The 25474-nt window shown below is 55.3% G+C and overlaps 4 protein-coding genes across 4 annotated transcripts; all 4 read left to right on the top strand.

The window, feature by feature from the left end:
* Window positions 1–2017: 2017 nt before the first annotated feature.
* LTHEOB_6183 (Splicing factor 3b) lies at window positions 2018–3829 on the top strand (the record flags this gene model as incomplete). Its single annotated transcript, XM_035515411.1, has 2 exons — window positions 2018–2092; window positions 2150–3829. 2 exons carry the CDS (start codon window positions 2018–2020, stop codon window positions 3827–3829), a joined length of 1755 nt encoding a protein of 584 aa, XP_035373314.1.
* Window positions 3830–6001: 2172 nt separating this feature from the next.
* On the top strand, window positions 6002–6709 carry LTHEOB_6182 (Serine arginine repetitive matrix protein; the record flags this gene model as incomplete). Its single annotated transcript, XM_035515410.1, has 1 exon — window positions 6002–6709. One exon carries the CDS (start codon window positions 6002–6004, stop codon window positions 6707–6709), a length of 708 nt encoding a protein of 235 aa, XP_035373313.1.
* A 3262-nt stretch (window positions 6710–9971) lies between these two features.
* LTHEOB_6181 (GMC oxidoreductase) lies at window positions 9972–11718 on the top strand (the record flags this gene model as incomplete). Its single annotated transcript, XM_035515409.1, has 2 exons — window positions 9972–10544; window positions 10624–11718. The coding sequence occupies 2 exons, from the start codon at window positions 9972–9974 to the stop codon at window positions 11716–11718; spliced, it is 1668 nt and encodes a 555-aa protein (XP_035373312.1).
* A 5880-nt stretch (window positions 11719–17598) lies between these two features.
* LTHEOB_6180 (Ankyrin repeat protein) lies at window positions 17599–21933 on the top strand (the record flags this gene model as incomplete). The annotated part of the gene is made up of 3 exons (XM_035515408.1): window positions 17599–18276; window positions 18326–19260; window positions 19317–21933. The coding sequence occupies 3 exons, from the start codon at window positions 17599–17601 to the stop codon at window positions 21931–21933; spliced, it is 4230 nt and encodes a 1409-aa protein (XP_035373311.1).
* Between the last annotated feature and the right edge of the window lie 3541 nt (window positions 21934–25474).

Raw genomic sequence — 25474 nt, 5'->3', positions numbered from 1 at the left:
GCTGCCCGTGCCCGCGCGTCTGAGGCACTTCGCGGAGAATGCAGACAACGTGATAGCCCACGCTTTCACCGCTTCTTAAACAAGTGCCTGGCTAGACTCGAAGCAGCTAGGTAAGCGGCACTCAACCGCCCCCTCTCGCTATCGATAAGTAAACGGCCGGAGCTGCGAGGCTGGCTTGGGCTGCCGCGCTGCGCCGCCGGGCATGGAGTCCCCCGCCAACGCCTTCGAGAACGTGACCATGACGCTCAACCTACCCAAAGAGCACATGCCAGTCTGCTAGCGGGCGAGTTGACGGTCCGAAGCGTGCAAGAGCTAATCGCCCCATCATGCGGCGACAGCCTCAAGCGCGCTCGTGACAAAAGCCCATGCCAGCCCTACCAACCTCGAGATTTTGCTCTGGCCGCGCGGTGGTGCGTCCGCCGGGACGATCTCGAGATTTGCCGAGCACGGGACGAAGTGTGGGTTTCGCTTCTGCGGCTGTGGATCTGCAAACTGCTTTCGCGCCGTGACTCACCTCGACGAGTCGGAAAGACGGCGGGGGGCGGGCGCTTTTCGACGAGGCTGGAATGCGCTGCTCCAATTTTTTATGGTTGTGCGTGGTGTGTAGGACAGGACCTCTCCGAGGCACGGCGGGTGCACCAGCGCTGTTGTGCCCAACGGTTCAGCAAATTACACCGCTGCCTTAGGCTGCTGTGGCGGAAGGGTCCTTAGACGCACCTGTCAATTTCTCGCACGTTGCAAACACAGGGCGCTTCTAGATCGCTATGTATGGTGACAGGACGCTTGTCGTTGGTTGCTGCAACAGAACCCTTGATGGCCGGGGTCGGAGCAACACTGCCATGTCATCCCCGCCAGCCAAAACGCTGCAGCTGACGGTTTAGCGTGAATACTCTTTTAACAAGCAGAATGATCCGTACGCAGGAGGCTCCCATCTGGGCGCGAAGCTGACTTGCGGACTTTCAAAGCTAATTACCAAGCAGCTGCCTCAGCTCTTTTTTTTCCCCTGGCCTGTTTGATTGTCTGCTTCGGCGCTGAATGTCGGCTGCGGAGACACTACGAGGTGCATTGCCTTTTAGAGGAAATGCGAAACGCGGATTCCAGGCGGCGCCAAGCGTTATGTCGTCAGTTGCGACATGCAAATGATTCCTCTGAGTGAAACGCTTCATTTGCCGGCAGCCATGCGATCTCTCATTTGTGTGCAGGTGTAAACGAGAGTAAGCCGGGTCAGGGACGCATCCACGTGGAGCCGGTCCGCTCACGGCTTGACGTGGCAGCAACAGTGCCACGAATGGCTCGATATTTGCATCGGAGATCTCTCTACTTTTTCTGTAAGGTACGGTCTGCGGCCCTCTTACATGTGGGAAGAGTTTATTGAAAGTAAACCCTGACAAATTGTAGTTGCAAACTTCTATATCAATGCCGACTGACTCGCCGGTTCTGAGGTTTACCACGTAGAACGCGGATTGTAATAGATGAGTTCCCATGAAGAGGCTGTAGCTACTAACCAAAACGACCGTAGAACGCGCTGCGAGATTGCACTACACGGCTGAGAAGCGCACAATATTTTGATTGGCCTGCGCATTGCCGTAGCTCGAGTGAGCGAGATCTCTGGTGTTGCTCATGTGCTCCGCTGAAGGAACAGTTGATTGGCGTGACGCAGGCACACACAGAGGATGTACCGTCAGGACGCTTGATGCATGTCCGCTTCGTAGTAGTTAGCCAGATCGCAGGTCGCGCAAGCAAAAGAGCGTCAAAAATACATGCTGCCGTCGGTTTTGGTGGTTGTGATGAGCGCAGCGCACCGAGGTAGTGGTCGCTGTTATCCTTATCGGGGCGGCAACGCCTGGCGACCGCCGCCAAAATGCAAGTCTTGGCGCGGAGCTCGAACTTCGCGACCGCCCTCGACGTCGCAGCAGCACAACTTCATCCACGTCTTCGGCATCACAACCCTCCACCCACCCCGCCTTTCTTTCTCACAAGCCTGCACGACTGCGCTCGCCAGCCGAGACTAGTCAAAATGTCGGGCAACGCGAAGAAAGCGGCGAGCAAGAACGCCTGGCGCCGCGCGAAGGCGAAGAAGGAGAAGGCCGAGGTGAGCTGTTCCACAACTATCCCCCATCTCCGCGGCTTGTCCGACTAACTTCAGTAGACTGCATCTTCTAGAGAAGTTTCTGAACAACCTGCCATTGCCGAAAACGGTGTTGCGCCGCCCGCAGAGCCCGAACCCGAAGCTAGACCTGATAACGACGCCGAACCTGTCACCGACGGCAACACTGCTTCGTCTCAGGCTCTCGTCTCCATTCAAGACGATATCAGCTTCGACGACCCGCTCTATGAGCAGTTCAAGGATGTTCTTGAGAGATTCCAGGAGTTCGAGAATGCGGAGAAGAGTGACAGTCAACAGGTTCAAAAGCCCGAGGTCATGTGGGATGAAGATGAAGTCCCGGAGGAGGAAGACGATGATCAGCCCAAGCAGCTGTCAAAGAAAAAGAAGAAGGAGATGAACAAGTTGTCCGTAGCAGAACTGAAGGCCCTGGTCAGGAAACCTGAACTGGTCGACTGGACCGATACCTCTTCACCCGACCCTCGCTTACTCGTCGCCATCAAATCTCACCGCAACGTCGTCCCTGTCCCGAGCCACTGGTCGCTCAAGCGCGAGTACCTTTCCTCGAAACGGGGTATCGAAAAACCACCCTTCGCCCTTCCCAAGTTCATTCAAGAGACTGGTATTGCTGAGATGCGCGATGCTGTCCTTGAGAAGCAAGACCAACAGACATTGAAGCAGAAGCAGAGGGAGCGCGTGCAGGGCAAGCTGAACAAGCTCGACATTGACTATCAGAAGCTCTATGAGGCCTTCTTCAGATTCCAGACGAAGCCCGAGCTGACTAGATATGGCGAAGTGTACTACGAGGGCAAGGAGTACGAGACCAACTTGAAACACTTGCGTCCCGGTGAGCTTAGTGAGGAGCTGAAAGAGGCTTTGAACATTCCGCCTGGTGCTCCTCCGCCCTGGCTGATAAACATGCAGCGTTTCGGTCCTCCTCCTTCGTACCCTGCACTGAAGATCCCCGGTCTCAATGCGCCGCCGCCCCCTGGGGCTCAGTGGGGTTTCCATCCTGGTGGATATGGCAAGCCTCCGGTTGATGAGTACAACAGACCCCTCTACGGAGGTGATGTCTTTGGTGTTCTTCAGCCGAACCAACCTGAGCCTGTCGGTGAGCCCGTTGAAAAGACGCTCTGGGGCGAACTGCAGGAACCCGAAGAGGAATCGGAGGAAGAGGAAGAGAGCGAAGAAGAGGAGGAGGATGAGGACGAAGAGTCGGATGCTGGCGGAATGGATGCCAGCGGCCTTGTCACCCCTGGTGGCATGGCCTCGACTGTCCCATCTGAGTATGGCGGCGCGGAAAGTGTTGGTGGTGACTTCACTCTACGCAAACAACGCCGTGGCACCGAAACAGAGGAACCGACACAACCCCGCTCGGCTTACACTGTGCTGCCGGAACAGAACATCAAGACTTCGGGCTTCTTTGGCGGCGAGAAGGCATACGATCTCAAGACCGCTCAGCAGAACATTCCGGTCCTTGGACAGGAGGATAACAGTAGGAAGAAGAGGAAGGCAGGCGATGTTGACGTCAGTGTCGACGTCGATGCCTTGGAGAGGGATGACAGGCTCAGCAAGGAGGAAGTCAAGAGGCGATACGAATCACAGCGTCAGGCCGAGCAGCAGGGCAGCTGGGGCTCTGCTTACCAGGATGATCTCAGCTCGATGATTGCCGAAGAGAGCGCCAAGAGGCTGAAGAAGGATCAAGAGCGCCGCGGTAGGCGCTAGTTTCCAGACGAACGACACAATGGAAAGATCACAGGACAACTCAAAAAAGCAGGAACAAGTGAATTTCAAAAAATTAGAGAATGAGGGGATCCACACGATGACATTAATGGGAGGAGGTCAAGATACCAGTTGTTGTTGTTGATTCAGGACATGCATAAGGGAAAGCTTCCATAGCCGGCGGGCGTTGCTGGATGGGCTGGGTTTCCGGGATCAGGGAGGAGTACCATAAAGATCAATGCTTGCAAAATTTCTGCCTAGGATTCCGAAGTCGACTGCCGCAATGCCTCGCCGGGCATACAGATGTGATGATGCCGAGAATCGCGCTCTCGAGCGGGATGAAGGGTTTGGAGTGAGGAACGTACGGCCAAGAGCCATTTGTGGGGGTTTCGATACTGATGAATCCAGGCAAATGCAATGTTGGAGCCGGCGGCTACGGTACCGAACCATGGACCAACCAGGTAACACGATGCGGCTCAGGAACCCGGCGTAAGGTGGACCTGCTGGAACAACAAGGCCTCAGGCGGCCTCACATGAGTATGGCCGCGCCCACGTGTGAACATCAAATCTTTGGTGTCGCATCTGGCTTGCTGCGAAGGGAATCTGGAACTGAGGCTGTGGCAGAGGTCGCAGAGGTTCTGGCGGCGGAGTGCATCGCGATGACGCCTGGTCACGTGACGATTTGCTGCACCAGCTCCTTTCTCGTTCGTTTCCTCTAGACAATCGCTGGCGCATCGAACCGACCAACCACTTTGGACGCGACTCCGCCGCCTCGACGCTCGACATACCGGCCGAGACACGTCATCGCAATGGATCGCGACCGTGACAGGGACCGAAGGTGGGTGATGCTAATTCCGAGCTTCCTAGCTTTGCAAATCCGCAACATCGACATTTGCGGCGCACCTTGCTCGCGCGCCAGCTTGGGCCAACACCAACACCGTCCACGCCCGCACCCGCAGTCGTTGCAAGATTTTAGCTGACATGCAGTCTTACAGGCCCGGTGGTGAGCGCTACGCACCGCCATCGGCGTCGACGTACCGTCCTGCAAGATCTCCGCCGCCACGCGACAGTTACCGTTCCACGCGCTCTCCGCCACGCCGCCCTCCTCCGGCCGACTCGTATGTGCCCTCGTCCAGCAGAGCTCCGCGCCCTCGAAGCCGGTCGCCCGTCTACCGCCGCAGGTCACGCAGCCCTCGTGGAGCATACATTCGCCCAGAGAGTGATACGTGGAGGGCTCGTCCCAGGTCGCCGCCTCGCCGAGACTACTCTCCGCCCAGGCGTGATTATTCGCCTAGGCGCGACTACTCGCCGCGGCGCAGAGACTATTCTCCTCGGCGTGACTATTCGCCGCCAAGGCGGGAGTACTCGCCTCGCCGAGAGGATTACCGGAGGGACACTCGTGCGCGGTCACCAGTGCGTGATTATGCAGACACCGGATATGACAGGCCTTCACCACGTCCAGTGAGGGAGAGGTCGCCGCCGCCTCTGAAGAGGAGCAGAGATGTATCGCCGGTAGGCAGTCGTGGCCGCTCACCTCTGCCCGCGCCCAAGAGAGAGAGGCTTGCCTCGCCGCCGCCGAGGGCTGGTCGTTATGAAGAGCCTAGGCCGAGGGCCTATAGGTGAGACTGAGATCTTCTGCAAAGAAAAAAAAAACCCTTGCTAAACTGAGCCAGTCCTCCTCGTCGCACCTACTCGCCGCCGCGCGAGCGGAGCTACCGCCCACGTTCCCGTTCACCTCCCCGTCGCGAAGAGAGGGTCGATCCGTACAGTGTTGATTCGTGGAGGCGTCGCTCACCCTCTCCTCCGAGACCTGCTGCATACGACGCTGGCGTAAAGTCTGGCCGCGAGTCTGTGGCCTCCTCGCGTCGCTCTTCTCCACCAGTTCATCCTAGCAGGCTTGGCTTATTGCCTGAAGAGCGTCCTCCTGCTGAGCGCTTCTCTCCTCGACCACGCTCGCCGTTCCGCCCACGCTCAATTGAGCGCGAACGTTCTCCGCCGCCACCTCGTCGCGACCCCCCTGTGCCTATTCGTGAGCGCGAGCCCTTTCCCAATGGCAGTCCCGCTACTCCTGCTCCAGCCCCTCCCACCGGACCGCGTAATGGAGACGCGCCCTTTGCACGCGCCCCTCCCACAGGGCCCGCCTCGACTACTCCCCGTAATTTCGCATACCCTGCGATGTCACCTCCCTCAGGCCCTGCCTCTAACGTTCCCATGTCTGCTCATGCTCGTCCTGGCAACCCTATCCTCTCTGCCCCGTCTCGTCCGCGCGGTGGTGGTAGAGGTGGCTTCGGCGGCGGCCCTCCGCGGGACTTCCAGCCCTATGACAACACCGGCGGCGCCCCGCCCTTGGGACCTCGTCGTGGTTCGGCTAATTGGGGCCCTCGCGGTGGTGGTGTGTACGGCGGTCCTCCTTCCGGGCCTCGCGGTGGGGCCCCGCCCTTCCGCGGTTCAGCTAATAGTACGTCTACCACTTACCCACGCACACAACGCTTCAACAATCCCACGCCGCCTACTGGCCCCGCTGCTGCTGCCGTGGCTCCGACTATTGGCGGCCCCGCCATCCCTACCGGCCCTGCTGGCACGGCGAGCCTGAATACGAGCAATAGCGCCGTCGCGGCACACCTGTCGGACTTGCCGACTATCGTGCCTGGAGGCATCCGCCAGAAAGACCTTTTCGACAACAGCCGTCTGCTGAAGCTGGAAGACGAGGCGCGCAAGCTGCGCGAACAGATCGCGGAGAAAGAGGCTCTGGGACGCAGGGGCAAGAGGGAATGGGAGCGACTGGAGAGGGAGGCAGAGACATTCAGCCTGAGGGGTGATCTGGCCGATGAGCACCTCAGAAGCCTGAATGGAGAGGGAGAGCTAGGTGGTGCTGCGTTCTAGATCCCTTCCCAATTCTGAGGTTCCCAAAGGTGTCAGGTAAGCGAGAACGAATGAGAGAGCTTCATTCATCCGCTCTCTGCTTGAGGAGGTCCTAATGATTTGGGGAATGGTTGGGCTTCTTTTTCTTTTTTCGGACTTCACATGACTTCTTCTTTTTCGGCCTTTTGCTGCTTGCTTGCCGTTCCTGCTCTACATCCCCCTTTCCTCAACATCGGACATCATGCAGGCACGGTGCCTAAGGCGTTGAACTTTCTGAATGCCTTCCCTTTTTTCATGGATGCTTCTTTTTCTTTCCTTTTCTTTCGTCCTTTAGTCATCATGAGCACAGCGATCGGCGAAGGCGCGGGATTAAATTGGCGGTTCAAATATTCAAATCACATTTCCTGGCAAGGATGGGAGGGGATCAAAAAGAAAAACCTTTTTTTTATCATTCTGGATTAATAACGAACACACACAAAAAAATTGAGATAAAAGAGTCTCCCGATATTTAGCATTGCGAATGGCGAAACTTTGTTGGATTCCCCCCTTTTTTCTTCCTTTTCTCCTCTGTAGACTATATGGGCTGGAAGGTTGACGGAAAGTCAAACACGGCGCAGGGGATATGTGAAGGCTTGGAAGGTCGGTAATGAGTGAATGAGTAATTTGATGCGTTTGGTCAGATGTTGTGTTGTGCTTTTGGTGAGACTACTTCTGTAGCGGAGAGCTGATGAGGGGGTCATGTGCCTGGGTCATATGCAGACTGACAGCATTGTTACTCACTTAGTGGGATGTTTTATTGTTGAAGCTCAGAGTCAAAGTGCCGAATACTCTTTAGGCGTGAGTGAGCACCTTTGCTTTGCGGGTGTCGATGCGGCGATACTGCTCAGGAGGAGTGACATGTGGAGTTGGGGGACATTGGCACTTAGAAGATGCAGACGGTATATTACGCACATGATGACATTTAGCATCACGATACCAGGCCCGTCAGTAAGCGAAAACTCGAGAATAGAGCTGATATTCCCAGTCAGCAGAACAACACGTGCGCCCCGCGTTGATCTGCTGTGATACACCTTGCTAGTCACAAGATGCAGGGGTATTCACACCTATATATCGCAGAAGGAAAAGGAATATCGGCTTCCTGAGCTTCGTGAAGCCTACTAATCTCAAATTTGGGATTCACTCGCGCGCATTGGTCACTCCTTTTTCCGCTCTAGATAAAGGTAAAGAATTAGTTCTGCGTATTACATGCCAATGATAACTTTAATATCTTACCTGACGCTTCACGCCATGAAGCTCAGGTGTTGAGCTCCATCATTATAGCAAATTGATGCTCGTTCTCTTAACATGAGTTTGAATAGAGAACGCAAACTGAGCGAATAAGCTCGCAGAGCTCCGGACAGCAAAAAGTAGAGTGCCAAGGTGTCTTGTTTTAAGAGTGTATTGCCTGCCTCCGCAAGAACTAGATGCTTTTGTAGCTACAGTGCACCGAAACTCAAGGCTCTTTTAAAGTCTTTCAACCGGACGCAGCCTGCTCTATGGTTCAGCCGAGCGGCGTCAGATGAGTCTGCGCGCAGTCATGTGTGCACAGCATAGGCCTAACCACCTGGCGTTGCAGCACATGAGATCAAGTGCGGAGTTTCTGGATAAAAGCATCAATGCTATTTAAATTACCATGGCATTACTCATCGCAGGTTCATCTATTTCGGCTGATCACAGTCTACAGTGAAGGCTACTGAATACCGAAATACTCCGGTTCTCACTTGTTTCTGTGCCTTTCTATTCAACAAAAGTAAAATTCTGGGCCTTTTCATTCTTTGCTCACCATTGTTGGTGTACATTTGTGCTTTTCATTATGTAATATCATCAACTCGACCTAATAATATGCATCATCATAGTTGGTGCATTGGTGATAATCATCACCATAGTATCTAGATTTCCATCTCAGTTGCACCTTCCTCGTAAGAAAAAAGAGAACCAAGATGAACCGAAAAGAAACAGAGGGGGGACACAAAGTAAGTGCAACCTTGTATTGGGAGAGTACAGGCATGGTGTTGTTGTTTGGAGGTGATGAGGGTGTTGATCCTCGGTGGATGGAGTAGGATTTTATACCACATTACCTGAAGTTGGGGCATGTGACAGATTAGTATGAACAACATTTCAAATATGCAGGACCGCTTTAGATGCGGCATTTGTGCCTGGGTGCAAGTGGCTCCACAACATCCACTTCCGCCACTGGTATTTGAAGTCCCCGTCCCCGGGATGGATGTATCAATGCCGTCTAAAACATCGGCATAGAGGGCTATCCAGTCCAGCCCGCCACGAGCCTGGCCGAATGTAAGAATCACCAAAGGTTGCGTTTGGCTGCTCAAATGGCATGAGAGCTCGTATCTCTAAGAGAGTTCTAGAATTTGAGAGTACCTGTCCGTGTAACAGATCCCTGAGTCTCATTGCCATCGTTTAAGCCTTTCGGTTATGCATTGTAGTAGGAACATGCAGCTAGGCTAGCTAAAAGAGATCGGCGGGCGTCATGTTTCATGTACCTGACCAACTTCCTTCTGGGTGAATATTTTTCCCGTAATTCCTGGGGGCGAGTCCGACATCGCAGGGACAGGCTCTGCCCTACGGAAACCGCCAAGGAAGTTGCCGAAGTTTCTTTTTTAACCTTGCCACAACCACCTCTTCGACAGTAAAGCTGCAGGATTGACTTCTTGAAGATGGGCTGCTTCTATCTCAGTATCACAACTGAAAAGACGCACTCTTCGATTCTCTTCTTTCTCTTCTCTTCAACAGACCTTCCGCTTGTACCGGAATCCGGAACGGACAAATGTCCGTAGTCGCCGGCCAAATCGATGGATCTGCCAGGTTGATTGCCCTTCTTGTCCCACTAGCTTGTCACGCCTGACTCGCCAAGTCTTCTGGAGGGCCTTGGTCGTGGAGTAGCCAAGACCGGTCGTTGACCTGATTGATTAGATCTTCCGATAATCTGCGCAGAGGACCTCCCATCATCTCTTCCACCTCGTAAAAAGCAGGTCCGTACGTCTGGGCGCGGTCATACCCTGGCTGGTGCGCGGCGAAGAAGAAGAAAAAATGGCCCGGTGGCAGCACCTATCGGCCGGTGGGATGTCAAGGACACAGACGGGTTTATATCGAGGTCCATGCCCTCCGGCAAAGAGGCCTGAATGCTTGGTTAGGTAGGCTGTTTTCCTAGCTACATCGTCTCGACTCTCTTTTATTCCTCTTCTTGAAGGTCTATCTTTCAACTCTCGTCAAGAAGACTGCCAGGATGCGTTCGACGGCAGCAATCAGCCTCTTCGCGGCCGGCGCCCTCGCGGCCAACACCACCTACGACTACATCGTCGTCGGCGGCGGCCCGGCAGGCATCATCGCGGCCGAGCGCTTCGCCGAGACAGGCGCATCAGTGCTGCTGCTCGAGCGCGGCGGACCCTCAGCCTACTCGTCTGGCAACAACAACACGCTGCCATGGAACAACACGGTCACGTCGGTCGACATTCCGGCCTACGGCTACCTCGCGCGCTCGACGCTGCCCGCCGGCACCTTCTGCACCGACACGGCGTCCAACGCCGGCTGCATCCTGGGCGGCGGCGGCACCGTCAACGCCGAGATGTTCGTCCCGCCGCACGCGGATGACTTCGCGACCTGGCCCCGGGGCTGGCGTTGGGAGGACGGCGTCGCTGAGGCGGCGGCTGCGGTGCATGAGCGTAACCCGGGCAGCGTCTCGCCGTCGCAGGACGGCCGCCACTACTTGACCGGCGTGTTCGACCTGTTCGGTGGCTTCCTGGGCGAGAATGGTTGGAAGCAGGTCGACGCCGTTGCGCAGCCCGATGAGAAGCACAATGTACGTCGACATATCCCCCCTCTCAGAGAAGTCAGTGTTTGTTGTATAGGTTTAGAACTCACCATGTTTTTCTTTATAGGTCTACGGCTACCCGCCGTTCAATGTCCAGAACGCCGTCCGCGCCGGCCCGGTCAGGACGTACCTGCCGCTCGCGGAGGCCCTTCCCAACTTCACCCTCAAGCTGCACACCAAGGTCATCCGCGTCGTGCGCACCGGCAGCACCGCCACGGGCGTCGAGGTCGAAGATGCCAGCGGCGCGCGCTCGATCATCAACCTCAGCTCCTCCTCAACCGGCAAGGTCGTGCTGGCGGCCGGCGTGATGACGACGCCGCGCCTGCTCTTCAACAGCGGCATCGGGCCCGCCTCGCAGATCGAGCTCGTCGCCAACGGCAGCACGACGGCCGACAGTGTCGCCCTGCCTCCCCGCGCCGACTGGATCGAGCTGCCCGTCGGCGAGGGCGTCAAGGACCACCCCATCTTCTACATCAACCTCAACCTGACCGCCGCCGCCGCGGGCAACGACTCGTCGGTAGTCGCCCTCTACGACCCGCAGAACCCGCCGGCGACCGACATCGCCCTCTACAACAGCGCCGGCGCGGGTCCGCTCGCCCAGGGCGTCCAGCGCCTCATCTTCTGGACCTCGCGCACCAACTCTTCCACCGCCCGCGAACGCTTCTTCCAGGGCACCGTCACGCTCGACGCGCCGTCCGTAATCAGCGTCAAGACGTACCTCACGCGCGGCCTGACCTCGTCCGGCGTCCTCGGCGTCAACGCCACCGACCCAACCAAGACCGTCTTCACCGTCAAGCCCTGGCTGTCCGACCTCGCGGACAAGGACGCGGTTGTGAGCCTGCTGGACGAATTGCTGGCGCTGTTCCGCACCAAGGGCGACGGCTTCTGGACGCCTGTGGATTGGATGAGCGGGCAGGAGATTGTCGAGGCGAGCGAGTTGCTGCAGAGCTACACGGCTGGCGCGCACTTTGTTGGTACCACCCAGCTTGGGACGGTTGTCGAGAGTGGCGAGCGCGGCCCGCTGGTGAAGGGGACGAGCAATGTTTACGTCGTCGATGCTGGTATCCATACCGATGTGCCGACGGGCAACACGAATGCCATGGTTATGGTTGTGGCAGAGCATGCGGCGAAGAAGATTGTGGATGCGGCGGCGAGGAAGTGAGGGTTCCGCTTGCTGCGGCTGCGCGGGCCTTTCGGTGTAAGATGCACGGTAGGGTTTGATCCGGTGGATCGTCAGGTGAGATATGGTGGTTGTCACTGAATGTATTATTTTGTCTTCGAATGTACTATACATGAATGTCATGCATGGATGTCAGCAAGAGACGTCTAGAACTTCTTTACGAGAAACAACACGAAGGGAGAGAGAGAGAGAGAGAGCAGCAGCAGGGTCTGACGAAAAGAGCAGCTGGCTTCCTTGCAAACGACGCATAATAATAAGTATCGCTTATTTCCGCGCCCCGGGGGGCTGTTCCCACACCAGGACTTGTCATTCGTCCGCATCCCCGGTTGCGAGCTTCGTCCGAGATCCATCGCGTTTTCCTATCTCATTATTACTTGCATGCGGCGCACAGCGAGCGGGTGGTGAGATATTATTATTATCCTGCAGGCCAAGACCGAAGGAGCCACTCACGCTTCTCCATTCGCCCGCCGCTGGGACGGATGGCAGATGGCCCCGATTTTCTTCTATTCGGTTGTCCAGCCTTTTGCGTCTCGCTTCATATGCGTGTGGTGCAGGAATCAGCACACTTCTTCGTCTCCGGGATGGCGGGGAGGGGGAGGGTGGGTTCTTTTTGTTTTCTAATTTCCTGGTGATGCACCGGGGGCTGATCGGTGGGTCCAACTCGCCTTTCCCCGTTTCTGGGGTTGCGGATTGGTTTTTTGTGGATCTTTTCATGTGGGTGACGGTTTTCGGGGGCCGGGCCTTGGAGATGATCGGCGAGTTTTTGGCGTGATTCTGGGACATCGAAGGTCAGGCTTTTCGGCGACTTGTGACGTATGCGGCTGACTGATCATAAGAGCACCATGGTGGCGCAAGTAGCAAGACCGATGCAGCAATTGAGGGGGAACATAAGTCATTCGATCCGCCGCATCGAGGTAGAGAGTCGATGGAGACGTTCCCAAGCTTGCGAAGTGGTTGAGGCTGCAGTGTGGAGATCGTGACGACAAAGTGTTTCCCCTCCAACGACGAAGGAACCGTACTGCGACAGCGACTATCGAATACCCAGTCAATATACTCCCACTCTCGTGAATACCACGGTACTCCGCAAAATTTCGAATCCAGATGTGCGCCGCCTCCTTTGCGCCGCGACCTCGCGCCTCTCACTCCTTCACGTTTCTGTTGACAGGTAAGCAGGTAAGGCAACCACCATCAGGCATCCAGCCTGACCTGCCCATACGTTCAGGTATGCTACACGCCGGCGGTCCTGCTAACGCACGCTACGCATCACCTTGCATACGGGATCACGATAGCTTAAAGAAAATTCTCCTATCGCGGCCCCCCAAACTCTCGCTGGCCACTCACCTTGTTTGCTCGTCGGAGGCGCTCCGGTGGCTCCACATGGCCAGCGAATACCAGGTCTAATGTACCTTATGGTTGCATTGGTCTCATGTGCGAAAAGCTTATTCCGATGACGGCTCACGAACCTACTTTCTCGTGTACGGACTGCATCGTCTCAATCGTGAGAAAGCCGGTGCCTTCATACTACTGTGACCTTGATGAATGCGTTAGTAGCGGTAGAAACAGCAGAAGCAGCAGCAGCAGCAACAGCAACAGCAATCGGGCATGGCGCAGGGCCCACTTGCTGAATCGAAGCGTCTGATTTGAAATCCAAAACACCGCAGAATGGCCGGAAGGGAGGCTCGGGCATGTGGACACTAAAGTCCAGACATTCGCCGGCAACGAGATCTTGTGCGCCCGCGTTAAGCGAGGATTTCGTTGCCAGCCAATGTCCGAACATCCGTGTCCTGGGCTTCGGCGAAATATGAACAAAGATAGTAGACAATTGACTCCCTTGTCTTCTCCCTTGATAAACGCTTCACAAGGGTAAAAAAAAAAGAGGTCACACTGCGTATTTTCTTCAACCCTTCTCTCCATTTTAATATAGGTCTTTCCTTTCTTGCCGGTGCTTTTGCCATGCTTCGTTGTCCAGGGGCACATGAATGGTGAATGAATATCCTGGCTTCCGGGCTATGTTGGTCTCCTTGCTCGTTAACAATAGGATGCTATTGGTTCACTTCATCAGTATTCCGCAATAATGGGCGCATTTTGCAACGTTCCTTTGCGAAAAGGTGATGATGTGCGTCGTAAAATGGCGCTAATGACGGCGGCGAGCGGGGTAGCACCTCAAGACTCTGGTTCCCGCAATGCAACATTACACTAGAAGAGTGAAGGACAGCAGGGTGCCAAAAAAATAAATAATGAATACCGTGGAACTGGGCATAAGGCGGCGGGAGAAGGGGTAAAAAAGACTATTCTGGCAATCATTTTTCTAGTCTCTCTCCATAACACAAAATGTGACGTCGTGCATCGTGAGAATCTGGGAAGTTGGAGTCGTTAGTGTATACGGAAACGTCTATTGTAGCTGACCGAAGCCTTGGTATATGCGGAGGTCAGACGAATCCGGAATGAAAGGAGGCCGGGTCCCGGAGTCTGGTTTTTTGCCTTTTAGTGGGCTGGCCTCCTGTTACTCTTTTGACTTGACCACAAAAGCAGGAAGGCATGGGTTAGGGGTTGTTCCTGAATATGAGAAAGGGCAGTACCAGAATTGTGCACCGGTACACCAGGGTCGTGCCCACAGTACTTTACCACAAACACGGATCGTAGCGTGTTAGAAGTGAGCTGAATAGCCAAGAAGACGCAAGGAAAGTCACTCCTTTACCGAAAGAGATGGCAATGGCACAATACACTCCCTTTACTACGTGGTGGATTTCAGTAAGAGATCGGATCAGACTTGGAGATCGACTACTTGTGGTGTTGAAGTCGGCAGTGGATTATTGGTCCGCTACCAAAAGCCCAGTAGTAGCTGGCGTCGGCGGGAACCACCCAAAAGATGCCGAGCGATATCGGGCATTTCTGCGTCCTGCAAAGGGACTCCGGTAGTAATAATAGTACGCTCAAGTCGTTCGGTATATTCTAGGGCCGGAACCGAGGAAGTGGTAATCAAGAAGCTAATATCCAACGCGGTCCCGCAGCAACGCCGGATTATGGTCTGACATTGGATTCTTCTTGGAACCGACCGGCGGAATTTCCTAATGTGACGCACCAAAGGACGGATGGAAGGGAGGACTACTGAAGGGAATCACAATACCTTGGTGGGTCCTCACGTACATCACATTCCTCCACCATGGTCCTGCGCAATGTGTAAAAAGACCCTGTGGGACGTTCGGCATGTCTGAGAGAGGGCGCTTAGATAACCGGCAGTACGGACGATGGTCTAGCCAGCGTCGGAAAGGGCCGGCGCTTGAATCGCCAGAGTTCGTGCGAACGCGGGGAAGCTCGGCGGGGAAGCCAGGATCTCTCCGAGAGAAGCGCCATCGCAGAACAATCACTTTATACCCACCTCGGAGCTGGGCGAAAGGCGGCCGCTGCATGCAGAAGTCAATTGCGACGCATCGGAAGTAACGTGTAGGTTTTCGCCGGGTCCCCGGCCGGAGAAAATCAAAGGGCGACCAAACAAGCCGCCAAAGGGAAGCTGGCGATGATCTGCGCTCGGACGCACAGTGAAGATCGGGAGCATCGACCCGCTCCCGCCGACCACAGCCGTTCAGCTGGACGCCGCGGCGTGCATGCGCCTTATCAAAATCCTGGAATGCTGCCCTGATGCTACGGGAAAAGCAGGGCGGGCGAAGGCAGGAGAGAGAGGTGAAGATTCTTTGTACGCAAGAGAAATATGGAACCCGAGCCCGCGCCCGACTGCGCACCTATCAGACGGGAACGATAGGCCGCTAGCTTTCCACTGCAGATGTTAGATTGGACCTGCAAGCCAGCTGAAGCGGGCCCGGAAACGGCGGCGGGCGGGAGTGTTAGGGGATTGCTTGGTAGCGAGAAAGGCTCTTGAAAATAGTGCGAGTTGGACAGTAGCCGGACATGCGTCCGTCGCACATCGAGCATCGAGCGTCTGCCGCTCTCGAGGCGATCCACCGTGGTGGGCTGGCCGCACGGAGCTCTTTGTTGAGGAGGATTGGCAGGTACAAGCACTAGCTTTCGAAAGCTTCAGAGCCGCACGCTCTGGCACGCGTTGGCTTAAGTCTTCGTCGAATCTATTGCACCATTTCGCGCAATTCCAGGTACCGCCCAAGGGTCCGCAGGATGCGTTATCGGCCGTTGGGGAATGCGGGTAATGCGGCGCGTGCATGCCAATCACAATCGTAAGCGCGGCCACGGATGCACGAATATGGCCACCATCTCGACGAAACATTCTGCAGCGCAGTGGCCATTGCGGGATCCAGATTTCTTGCGGCAATAACACGCCTGATATTACATCCATTGGCGGCGAGGCCCTGTCCGTGTCCATGGATCCAATGTCTGTAAGCCGCATACCGGTCCGGCGCCTTAGCATCATCCGAGTACGAACGGTACCGGTACAAGAGCTGTATCTGCCATTGCGATGGTCAATTGCATAGAGGGCTGCGTGCCGGAGATGGACCTGCCCGGGTAGGCCGCGGGAGGCTGCCCTCCGCGCAGTCAGCAGCTGTGCAGACAACCTCTGCAGAATTGAAAGCTCGAGAGGCACCTCCTTGAAACCCCGCCTCTGGTTGCCAAGTCGAGACACCGGCTCTGTCAGCGGAGGACCCGCAGCTTGGTGTGGAGTTGTGGGGGTGCTGTTCAAGAGGCCCAGCTTGGCAGCTCGCACGACGGTCGCGACGAGGCATTATACGTCAGCCTGCGGCGTCGACGGAACCGGGCGCTTGCCACAGTAGGGGCTAGCTGTCCAGGGCCGGCGGAGCAGAGGTTTTCGGATGGCGCGTCTCTCTTGCGCTCTGCTGGAGGAGGAGGTTTGAAAGCGGAAAGGCCTGTTCCTTATCTTGCGTTGGACCCGCCCAGAAACCAGCCTCATCATGCACCTAGGCTGGCGCACCCAGGTTGCGCGACCTTGCTCTCAAGGCCGCCGTGCAGTGACGGGCGGCCAACGGCAGGTGGCAGCACCAGCGCGGCCGCAGCAGGCAGGCACGAGCATGGCGAGCGGCAGCGCGGGCGGCGGTAGGCGGATGGCGGGCAGGGCGGGCTGCAGCAGCGGTGGTTGCTGGTAGACGATGTAGCTGTACTTCAACGGCCTGCAGGCGGATCCGGGATGGTCGTTGCGCGGCGCGCCAGCGCAGATTCCACGGCCAAGGGTTTGCGGGCGGGCGAGTCCGTTTCGAAGGGGCCCAATCAGCGGGGTCGCGAAGGCGAAGGAGGCATGCACAGCGTCGGCGCCAGGGCGTCAGATGGAGGCGCTGCAGGCTGATGCGGCGCCTTACTGCGTTGCTGCTAGCGGGGAGAAAGGGCCTCCTCTCCGCACAGCGGCGATCACTAGAGGGCGATGTCGAGCAGGCAAGCCGACCACCGCGCGCTTCGTGACGACAACGGCACCCGCCTTCACACCACCGGCAGCCCAGTCCCGAGCTGCAATCCTGCATGCTATAACACCGTTGGCCGCCTGTCGGCATCCTGACCTTCGTCCTCGCTCCCGGCCGTCCCTTCGGCGAAATCGCAATATTGCCTCCCATCCCGAAAAGGGTTTCGTCGACCTGACCACGCACGCGGGCACTGGCAGCCTATCGCCTGCTGCGCCAGCAACGACGCACCCACCCACATCCACATCCCACCTCATCCATCCACCTCGACTTCGAACGTACGCCTGCACCCACCGCTCCTCTCCGCTCCGCCTCTGCCATGCCCGTCTAGTGACGCCGACAGCACCACAGCAGCCTCGCGACCCCTCGCGGCCCCGACCGAACAATTACTTCCGCACGTTCTCGAGGGCCCAAACCAAATCGCGCGCCTCGACCCTGCGCTCCGACGCCGCCGCCGTGCGACGCGGCCTGAACCCTTCCGTTGGCAATGGACGACGACGACTCCTACGTCCCGCACATCATCGACTCCGACATGGGAGTAGAGTCCTGGCCCACCGAGCAACACATGTACGACCAGGGCATCAATCCTGAGCCGAACTACGACTACACCGAATTCCTCAACGCAGAGGCCTTCGTCTCCTCGCCCACCCCGGGCGGCCAGCCCGCCTTGGCGGGCTTCGCATCGCCCGCCAAACCCTTCCCCTCCCGCAGCGAGCAGACATCTGCGCCGCTGCAGTCACAATCTACCTTACAGCCGCGTTCGCACATGTCTTCGTCGCCCGACAGCTCGAGTCAAGATTCCGCTTCCGAGACGTCCGGCCGGCGCAAGCGCAAGATGACCTCGTCTGACTCCTCGCCCTCCGCGCTCTTCGACCCCATGGACAACCACATGGACAGCTACATGGATGACTGGCCGAAGGACCACATAGCCGCCTTGGAAGCTTCCTCCGACGGCAACGACTCCATGTTCGTCAAGCGAGAGCCCCATGATTTTCTCGACCTCGAGCACGACGTAGATTCGCTTGGCAAGACCATGGCGTCGCACTTCGATGTTGGTAGTACCGACAACAGCCCGGCCGTCTTCACTTTTAACAACTCGCCCGGCCAGACAATCGCGCCCTCAAATTTGGAACAGCACTCGTTTGAAAGCCGGACCATCGCTCAGGTAAGTTTTCTACCAGAAAAAGTCCGGAAATTGCGTCTGACTTGAGCAGCGAAATGCCACTGCCAAAGACTCTGGCTTCTTCATTGGGTCTCGCGACCCTTCGCCCATGTCTGGCATGAGTGGAAGTCAGGGCGCCTCGCCGTCCGTTATGTTTGAAGGCCAATCGCCGGCAGCCTTTAACGCAGACGTGTTTCAAACCATGCCTGTTTGGAATAGCCAAGGCAACAATTCAACCTTCCAGACCCCCTCTTGGCAGAACGAGCTCTCGCCGACTCAGCCAAACCTATCATTTCCTACCGGCGACGCCCTCGTGTTCTCGAATGTCATGCCCGGCGGGCGACCCCGGACCATCCTATACATCCACCAGGACGGGAACAAGTCGCGAGTCGAAACGCAGATCAATATCAGGATGACTTTGGATCCTCTACCGCCCGGAGTTACGAAGCTCCATCTTCCCACACACACCATTTCAAAGCCTAAACTGTTAGCAAAGGACATCGTCAAGGCCGCCGACACATTAGAGCTTCATACGTCACTTGTATGCGCAAGTGCCATGGAAAAGCCTGAGTTGCGGGATCGCGCCTTAAAAAGAGCAGCGGGTTCCGAATCAAACGCACGGAAAAGCAAGCCACGGCGGCCTTCTCAGGGCGACATGGCGGATGACGATCCTGATGACCCAAACAAGCCTGCCAATGGCGGAGAGGTGCGCATATGTCAGAACTGTGTCCAGCGTGAGCGAAAGCGTGCTGCTCGCAAGAGAGTGAAGAAGCAGGAAGACGAGGAGGCATGGGCAGAATACGAGTATGAACGAGTAATCGTGTTCAACGACAAGGAATACAAGGACTGGGGGCCTCCCCAGCCCCCCAAGCAAGCCAACGAACAGGTTGCCAGCGAACCGGTGTTCCCGCCCACCGCAATGCAAGTAGAGGTGCCCATGCGCATTGCTTGCTATTGTCGCCACCAGGGCGAGAAAAACGGTTTCCGGTAAGTCTCTGCCTGGCCAGACATTGTGCACCTTCCAAACTGACGGTGGTTTCCAGGGTGATCTTCACCATGAAGGACTATCAGGGCAAGATAATCGCGCAATCGATGACGAACCCAATTCTTATCACAGACGATCACAAGACGCAAGGAGGAATTCCTTCCACCACTGGAATGCCTACGGAGCCGACTCAGCCGTTCAACCCGCCCCTGCTTCCTCCAGCAGAGCAGCCCGATTTGCAATCCATTTCGCATCGCAGGCCGTACCACTCCACCAATGACCTGCAGGCCTTCCAGAGCAACTGGACAGGTTCCAGGAACATCTCCAGGCCGTCCAACATGCCGTCGCAGGCCACATCGGCGGCCATGACTCCCAAAAATCTTTCGCGTCAGACGTCGCCGGTGGCTACGCAGACGGGCCCCAACAAGAAGCGAAAATCGAGTTCTGCCCACCATCACAAAATTACCAGAGAACTCACCATGACCACGATAAATCGTGTCAACAATCCGCCAAGCCCTGGGACAACCGCAGAAGCCATGGTAATGGCAACCACCATGCCTCCTACGTCCGTGCCTCAGAGCAATGTGTACACGACTGCAAACGACTCTCAATTCAGAATGCAGCCCCTCAATATTCCTCCTTACCCTTCTGGCCCATCCACTCCTGGCAGCAACGGCGGTCTTGTTACCCCTAGTCAGCGCGCTGGAAGCATGGACGCTGTGGGTGGCAGTAGCTACAGTTTCTACTCTGTGCCAAACTCGGCACACCACAGCCGTGCTCCAAGCCCATCCCTTGGGAGGCAGTCGATGGGTGCTTACAACCCAGCATCAATCCCGCCGAGCGTTGTTGGAAATCCCATGAGCCTGATGCAGTCGCAGATGGACTCGCCCACTCAGGTTCCGGCTCCTGCGATCTACAAGGTCACTCCTAGCGAGTATTCCAAGTCTGGAGGGATCGAAATCTCGATCCTCGGGTCGAATTTCTCCAGAGATATGGAAATCTATTTCGGCGACGTGATCGCTACTACCACTACCTACTGGAACAGCCAGCTTCTGGTCAGCCTGTTGCCTCCATCTCCGAATGCCGGTATCGTCCCTGTGACTATCCGGATGAACAACGGATACACTCCACCACCTGGACCTGGCCCGGGTGTCCACTTCAAGTACGTGGATGACGAAGACCAACGCATCTGTGAGATGGCCTTGCGAATTCTCTGCCAGAAGCAAAACGGCACTACGAAGGCGGACGACTACCATAGCTTCGCGCGTCACGTGGTAAACATGGCTACCAGCGGTTGGACTCAGAACGGCAGCAACATGCAGCAAAGGGGTTCTGGATTCGATGCGGACGCTCCGCCAATGGACACAGAGGAAATGTTGCTCCGGTGCTTGGACTTGGTCGACATGGACGACAGTCCCCACCCACCACGCTTTAATATGAAGAACAAGACTGGAGCCACATTCCTGTCGCTGGCCTGCAGTCTGGGATATGGTCGCGTCGTCGCGGGCCTCCTCGCGAGAGGTGCCAACCCTGATACTCGCGACCGTGGAGGTTACACTCCTCTGATGATGGCGGCCATGCACGGCCACTCGCAGATTGTGCGTCGTCTGATCCTCAAGGGCGCTGACCCGATGATGCGTAGCCTCCAAGGATATCTGGCATCTGACTTGGCTACTTCTGAGGAGGTCCTCAACGCACTCCAGCGAGTCAGGTCGCACAGGCGGACACGCAGCGCTGGTTCCGTGACGTTCTCGATGCGCAGCAGGGCAAGCAGTATCGCTTCTACCCACTCTATGTGGGAGTCATCTTCGCCCAGCTACGTCAGTGAAGTTGAAGCCGACTACGAAGACGAAGGGGAAGAGTCCGAGGAACCAGAGGAGAGCCCGTCAGCTCCTGCCTGGGTAGCTTCGCGTCGCGGTAGCACGAAGGATATTCGGCCTCTGCCTCCGACTAACCGGCAGAACCAGCCAGCAATGCCTGTTGTAGCTGCTATGAATGCCTGGAGAGAGAACCTGTCTGCTCAAATTAACTACTTTCAGCAGAACATGCACTGGAACCTTCCGAACCTGCAGCTTCCTGCTCTTCCGCCTCTACCGAACCTTCCCGGTTACCAGGGCCACCCCATGATGCGCCGCATCAGCTCGCTTGTACCGCACCGCAGTCCTCCGCGCACGCCGTCATCCTCTGGTGACGAGACCGCAACACCGTCAGGATCGAGCAGCAATGATTACAAATGGAAGGATTTGTTCACTACACCAGCGGCTCCTCCGGCGTATGAGGAAATCTATCCGGAGAACGTGGACAAGGATACGGATGTCAAGAAGATGTCGGTGGCTCAAGCTGCCGCTGACCATCTTCTCGACCAGGCTTGCGCTGAGCAGTTCGATACCGAGGCTGAGAGCTCGAGCCAAGCGACCAAGAGCAGCCTCAATGTCGAGCTTGGCAAGAAGAGTCTTACCAAGGAAGAGCAGGAGCAGGTTAGGAGAGCCCATGCGCAGAAGCTCAAGCGCATCAGGAGCGACCGCAACCTGTTCTTTGTCTGGATTCCCCTGCTGCTCATCATTTTGTGCGCAATGCTGCGGAGCAGGCTTCCGCAGCTATGGGCCGCTGCCTCTGCCTTCTTTGGCGCAGTGCAGGAGCGCACGACTCCCGGCCGCATTGTCGAGGTTGCTTAAACTAAGCTGTCTCATTATTTTCTCTTTACCGAGAGCTTCATGTCTACATGGCGCAAGTGGAGTACACCTGCTTAGGGATTGTGCGTTTTGTCTTGGCTCTTGCTTGCGCGCAAACAGCGTAATAATCCCTTGCACAAACTCTTTGACTCTGTCGACAACTGCTTTTGCTTCCTTTAGCAGTCAGCGATCAGGTTTCTTTCTTATATAGCGCGGTGTCAGTGGATGGTTTCCAAACCCCTACATTTAATTGTCTCCTCCATCTTTCCGCTTTTTCCTTTCCTGGCACATTCAAGAAAAGCGCAGAGGGGGTTTTGCAGCATGAAAAGAGAAAGACTACAGATTGTCTGTATAACAATCGCTACATATCCTCCACACGACAAACAGCAACCCTCTCACGACATTTTTAACCCAAAACAAAGACAACTTTCTTTTTATTTTCACGACAGCGAGTTTTTTTGGACTTGGTGGAATGGAACGGCGGGCATTGGACGGGGTGAATGGATGGACGGGCAAAGAAGGATCGATTCCCAGTCTCCTTTTTGAAATTTGTTTTTTCTTCGCCTGCCTCGTGGGATCAGAGGCGGCGTTGTCATCACTACTGGTTTGATGATTAGTTTGGTGCTCATTTTTTTTCTGTACATAGATTCCCAGTTTTGCGTGAACGATTCTTTCTTTTCTTTACTTGAGTCCTCAACGGGTTGGAGTTGGGGACTCTCTCGTGTACTAGATGAGTTTGCTCAACTTGAGTTTCCATCACACATCGTGTCCCTTTGGTGATGGGTGTCACCGTGCAAGTTTTGTTCCGACAAGTGTCGGAGGCGCAGAAAACGGATTGGCTAAGGTGTTTCAGGGGTTCACGCGGGCAAATGATGGATACGAATTCTATTGTTTCTAGATCATACCTATGCTTCTGTCTATGATGATGATGTCGTCATCTTTTCCTCTTCCGTCCACAGTTTCAGTTCATCTCATCGTGCCACCCCCTCCCCTACACTCGCCCACTAGCTTGGTTCTCTCGGGCTTTTATACTCGAATGACCCCTAGCTTGATCCAGTGATTCGCCTTCATTCTTATCCTTACCTTTCAGTAGCGGCGAAAGTTTTTTTCTTTTCTCTTCTCTTGTACTACCTACATACGACCGGGCCACCTTCTGACCCGATAGTCTCTTTCTCATCTCTGTACCCACGCTAAGGTATGCAGGGCGACCTTTAGCTTCCGATACCAATCCACCGGCACGGACACCATTCCCCTTCCCGTCCCCACGTGTGTTTCCGTGGTAGTTGTCTCTCATTCCAAATCCTCGCATCGGGAAAAGTGAGAAGCGTGGGAGGGTAGGATTGTGATATGCAAGGTACGCGTTCTCTTTTGTGCAACGTTTGGCGGGGGGTATAATCACAAACACGTGCGTCGATCACTGGAAATTTTCGATGGAAGAAGGGGAAATGCCTATGGTGGTGCTATGGTCATGCCAAGACAATGCAGGGAACGAATCGGAACTTGGAAGAATGGCGGGGGAAAAGAAACGGTAAGGTAAGGGGTGAGGAGGGGAGGGATAGGAACGTTTGATTTCGGTGAAGTTCATTGGTGGTGTTTGGGTTCATGACGATGGGGCTATCAATTGTGATCGGTGGTTGCTCCGCACGATGATGTCCGCTTTTGCCTCCATTTTCTCTTTGCTGAGCGGGGTATTCCTTCTCTATTTTTGGTTTGTTTTTCCTGGTTTGTACCTTTGTTTAGTTTGAGAAGAAGACACTTGTCCTGAACACCAAGCCGCGTGGAGGTACGACGAGCGGACAAGTGTCCTTCTGCCGCCCATGATTATGAGCGTCGGTGATGACGACTATCATTAGGCACCAGCGTTTCCTCCGTCGCGACATGGTTACTTGATTTGGCAATTTCGAGGTCACGTGGTTGCGACGTGGGACGCCTCGATTGCGTCGCTGCGGTGCTCCGATGGACGTCTTCTCTTTTGTTGGGGAGGTCGTGGCACGAGCGCGGGGTTTGTGTATGTGTGTGGCGATGATACGTACACACTCGCACCGGGGTTGGGTGCCGAGACATTGTTGGTGCTTTGACCGGTGGTGGCAGTTGCCGTTGACCGACTGTCTTCAAGCCCCGCTCAAGTTTTTTTTTTCTTTGCCTCAGGTGGCGATGGGGCAATCAGCAAGCAAAGGCAAACAAGAAAGGGCACCTATTCTTGTCTACGTTTGCTACGGTTAACTGGTGTCCGGTTGGTTGTTTGCTGTCGTCTCATCACCAATCAGATATCTCTTCCTCGTTGCTCTGAAGAAAAAAACTATGGTGACGTCAGAGGAGAACATTCCCTCCGCAACCAAAAGAGGTTAATTCACTTCCGATGGACCCTTCACCGCTGGAAACAATTGCGTGATGGGTACTTATCGATTAGTAAATTCAATAGTATGGCCGAATCCTGAAGGAGTTGCGAAAAAATCTCTGAAGCGCGCTGCTTGTTACTTGGGGTATCACGCGGGAGCACAGCGACAGATCAACTCGTCCGGCTTGTAGCTAATCCTATCCTGGTGGCGCTAGACCCAATCCAGGTAGAGCAGCATGAGCAGTCTCATGGCAGTAGTCCGTGCGGCCGTGACATGCTCACGTCCAACAAAGATGCAGGGGACTCGAACAAACCTTGAGTGCTGTGTTTTCTGTGATCTGCAAGAGATGGCAGTACTCGCTTCTTTGCTAGCAACTATTAAGCAAACAACCAACATAGTTGTAGATTGCTTTGGCGGACTTCATAGATGTATAGTGGTTATTTTCAGCATTCTGTCGGCATACCGATGAAGTTGCTGTTCTGTATTCTTGACCGAAAGGTGAAGGTATTGCAATTTACTGTAGGAATCTCTAGATTCCTGAGCAATAGTAAAGGATAAGTGGCCGCGGACTACCCTCGCTGTACACACAGACAGCCCTACGGAGTTGCATTGGTGCATACATGAAGATGGGATCACTAGTTCAGAAAAATCTCGCGCTGTACCTCCTGTCAACAGTTGTGTTCAACTCCAACAGCATCCCGCTGCATGTGGCCTCTAATCAAGTGGCTGTCTGCTTTGGAAGCTCGCTTGATCGCCAACAACGGCTTCGTCCGTACATCCAATTATGTATGAATTGGCTACCGTGATACCTTCCAACCTCTCTCCGAGTTTCATACCCACTGCAGTGCTACTTACATGTTTGTCAATTTAGGTATCTTCAGCGGTCTCAGCTCTATACAAATGTCTCAATGATCGCTCATCATGGCTCAAATCATCCGCCGTTGTAATCTACTTTGCCATCCATAGACTTTCCGATCATATTAGTTCCTAACCCGCAGCGAGACTTACTTCTCCAATATGCCCACGATTGGCCACAAAGAGCATGCCTCGTCGAGGGTATGAGTGCTCATGAACTCCCAAAACATGTGTCAGGGGCTGATAAAATCTTGTTCGTCAGACTCAATCACCTGGCTCACATTCTTCCTGGTTTACGAAGTTACTAAGCCGCTTTTCCGGCAATCATGAAGGGGAAAGAAAGTACGTCT

The sequence above is a fragment of the Lasiodiplodia theobromae genome (genome assembly GCF_012971845.1).
Source record: "Lasiodiplodia theobromae strain AM2As chromosome Unknown scaffold_17, whole genome shotgun sequence".
NCBI lineage: Eukaryota > Fungi > Ascomycota > Dothideomycetes > Botryosphaeriales > Botryosphaeriaceae > Lasiodiplodia > Lasiodiplodia theobromae.
Note: the sequence above shows the minus strand (reverse complement) of the source record. Positions and strands in the feature narration are given on the sequence as shown.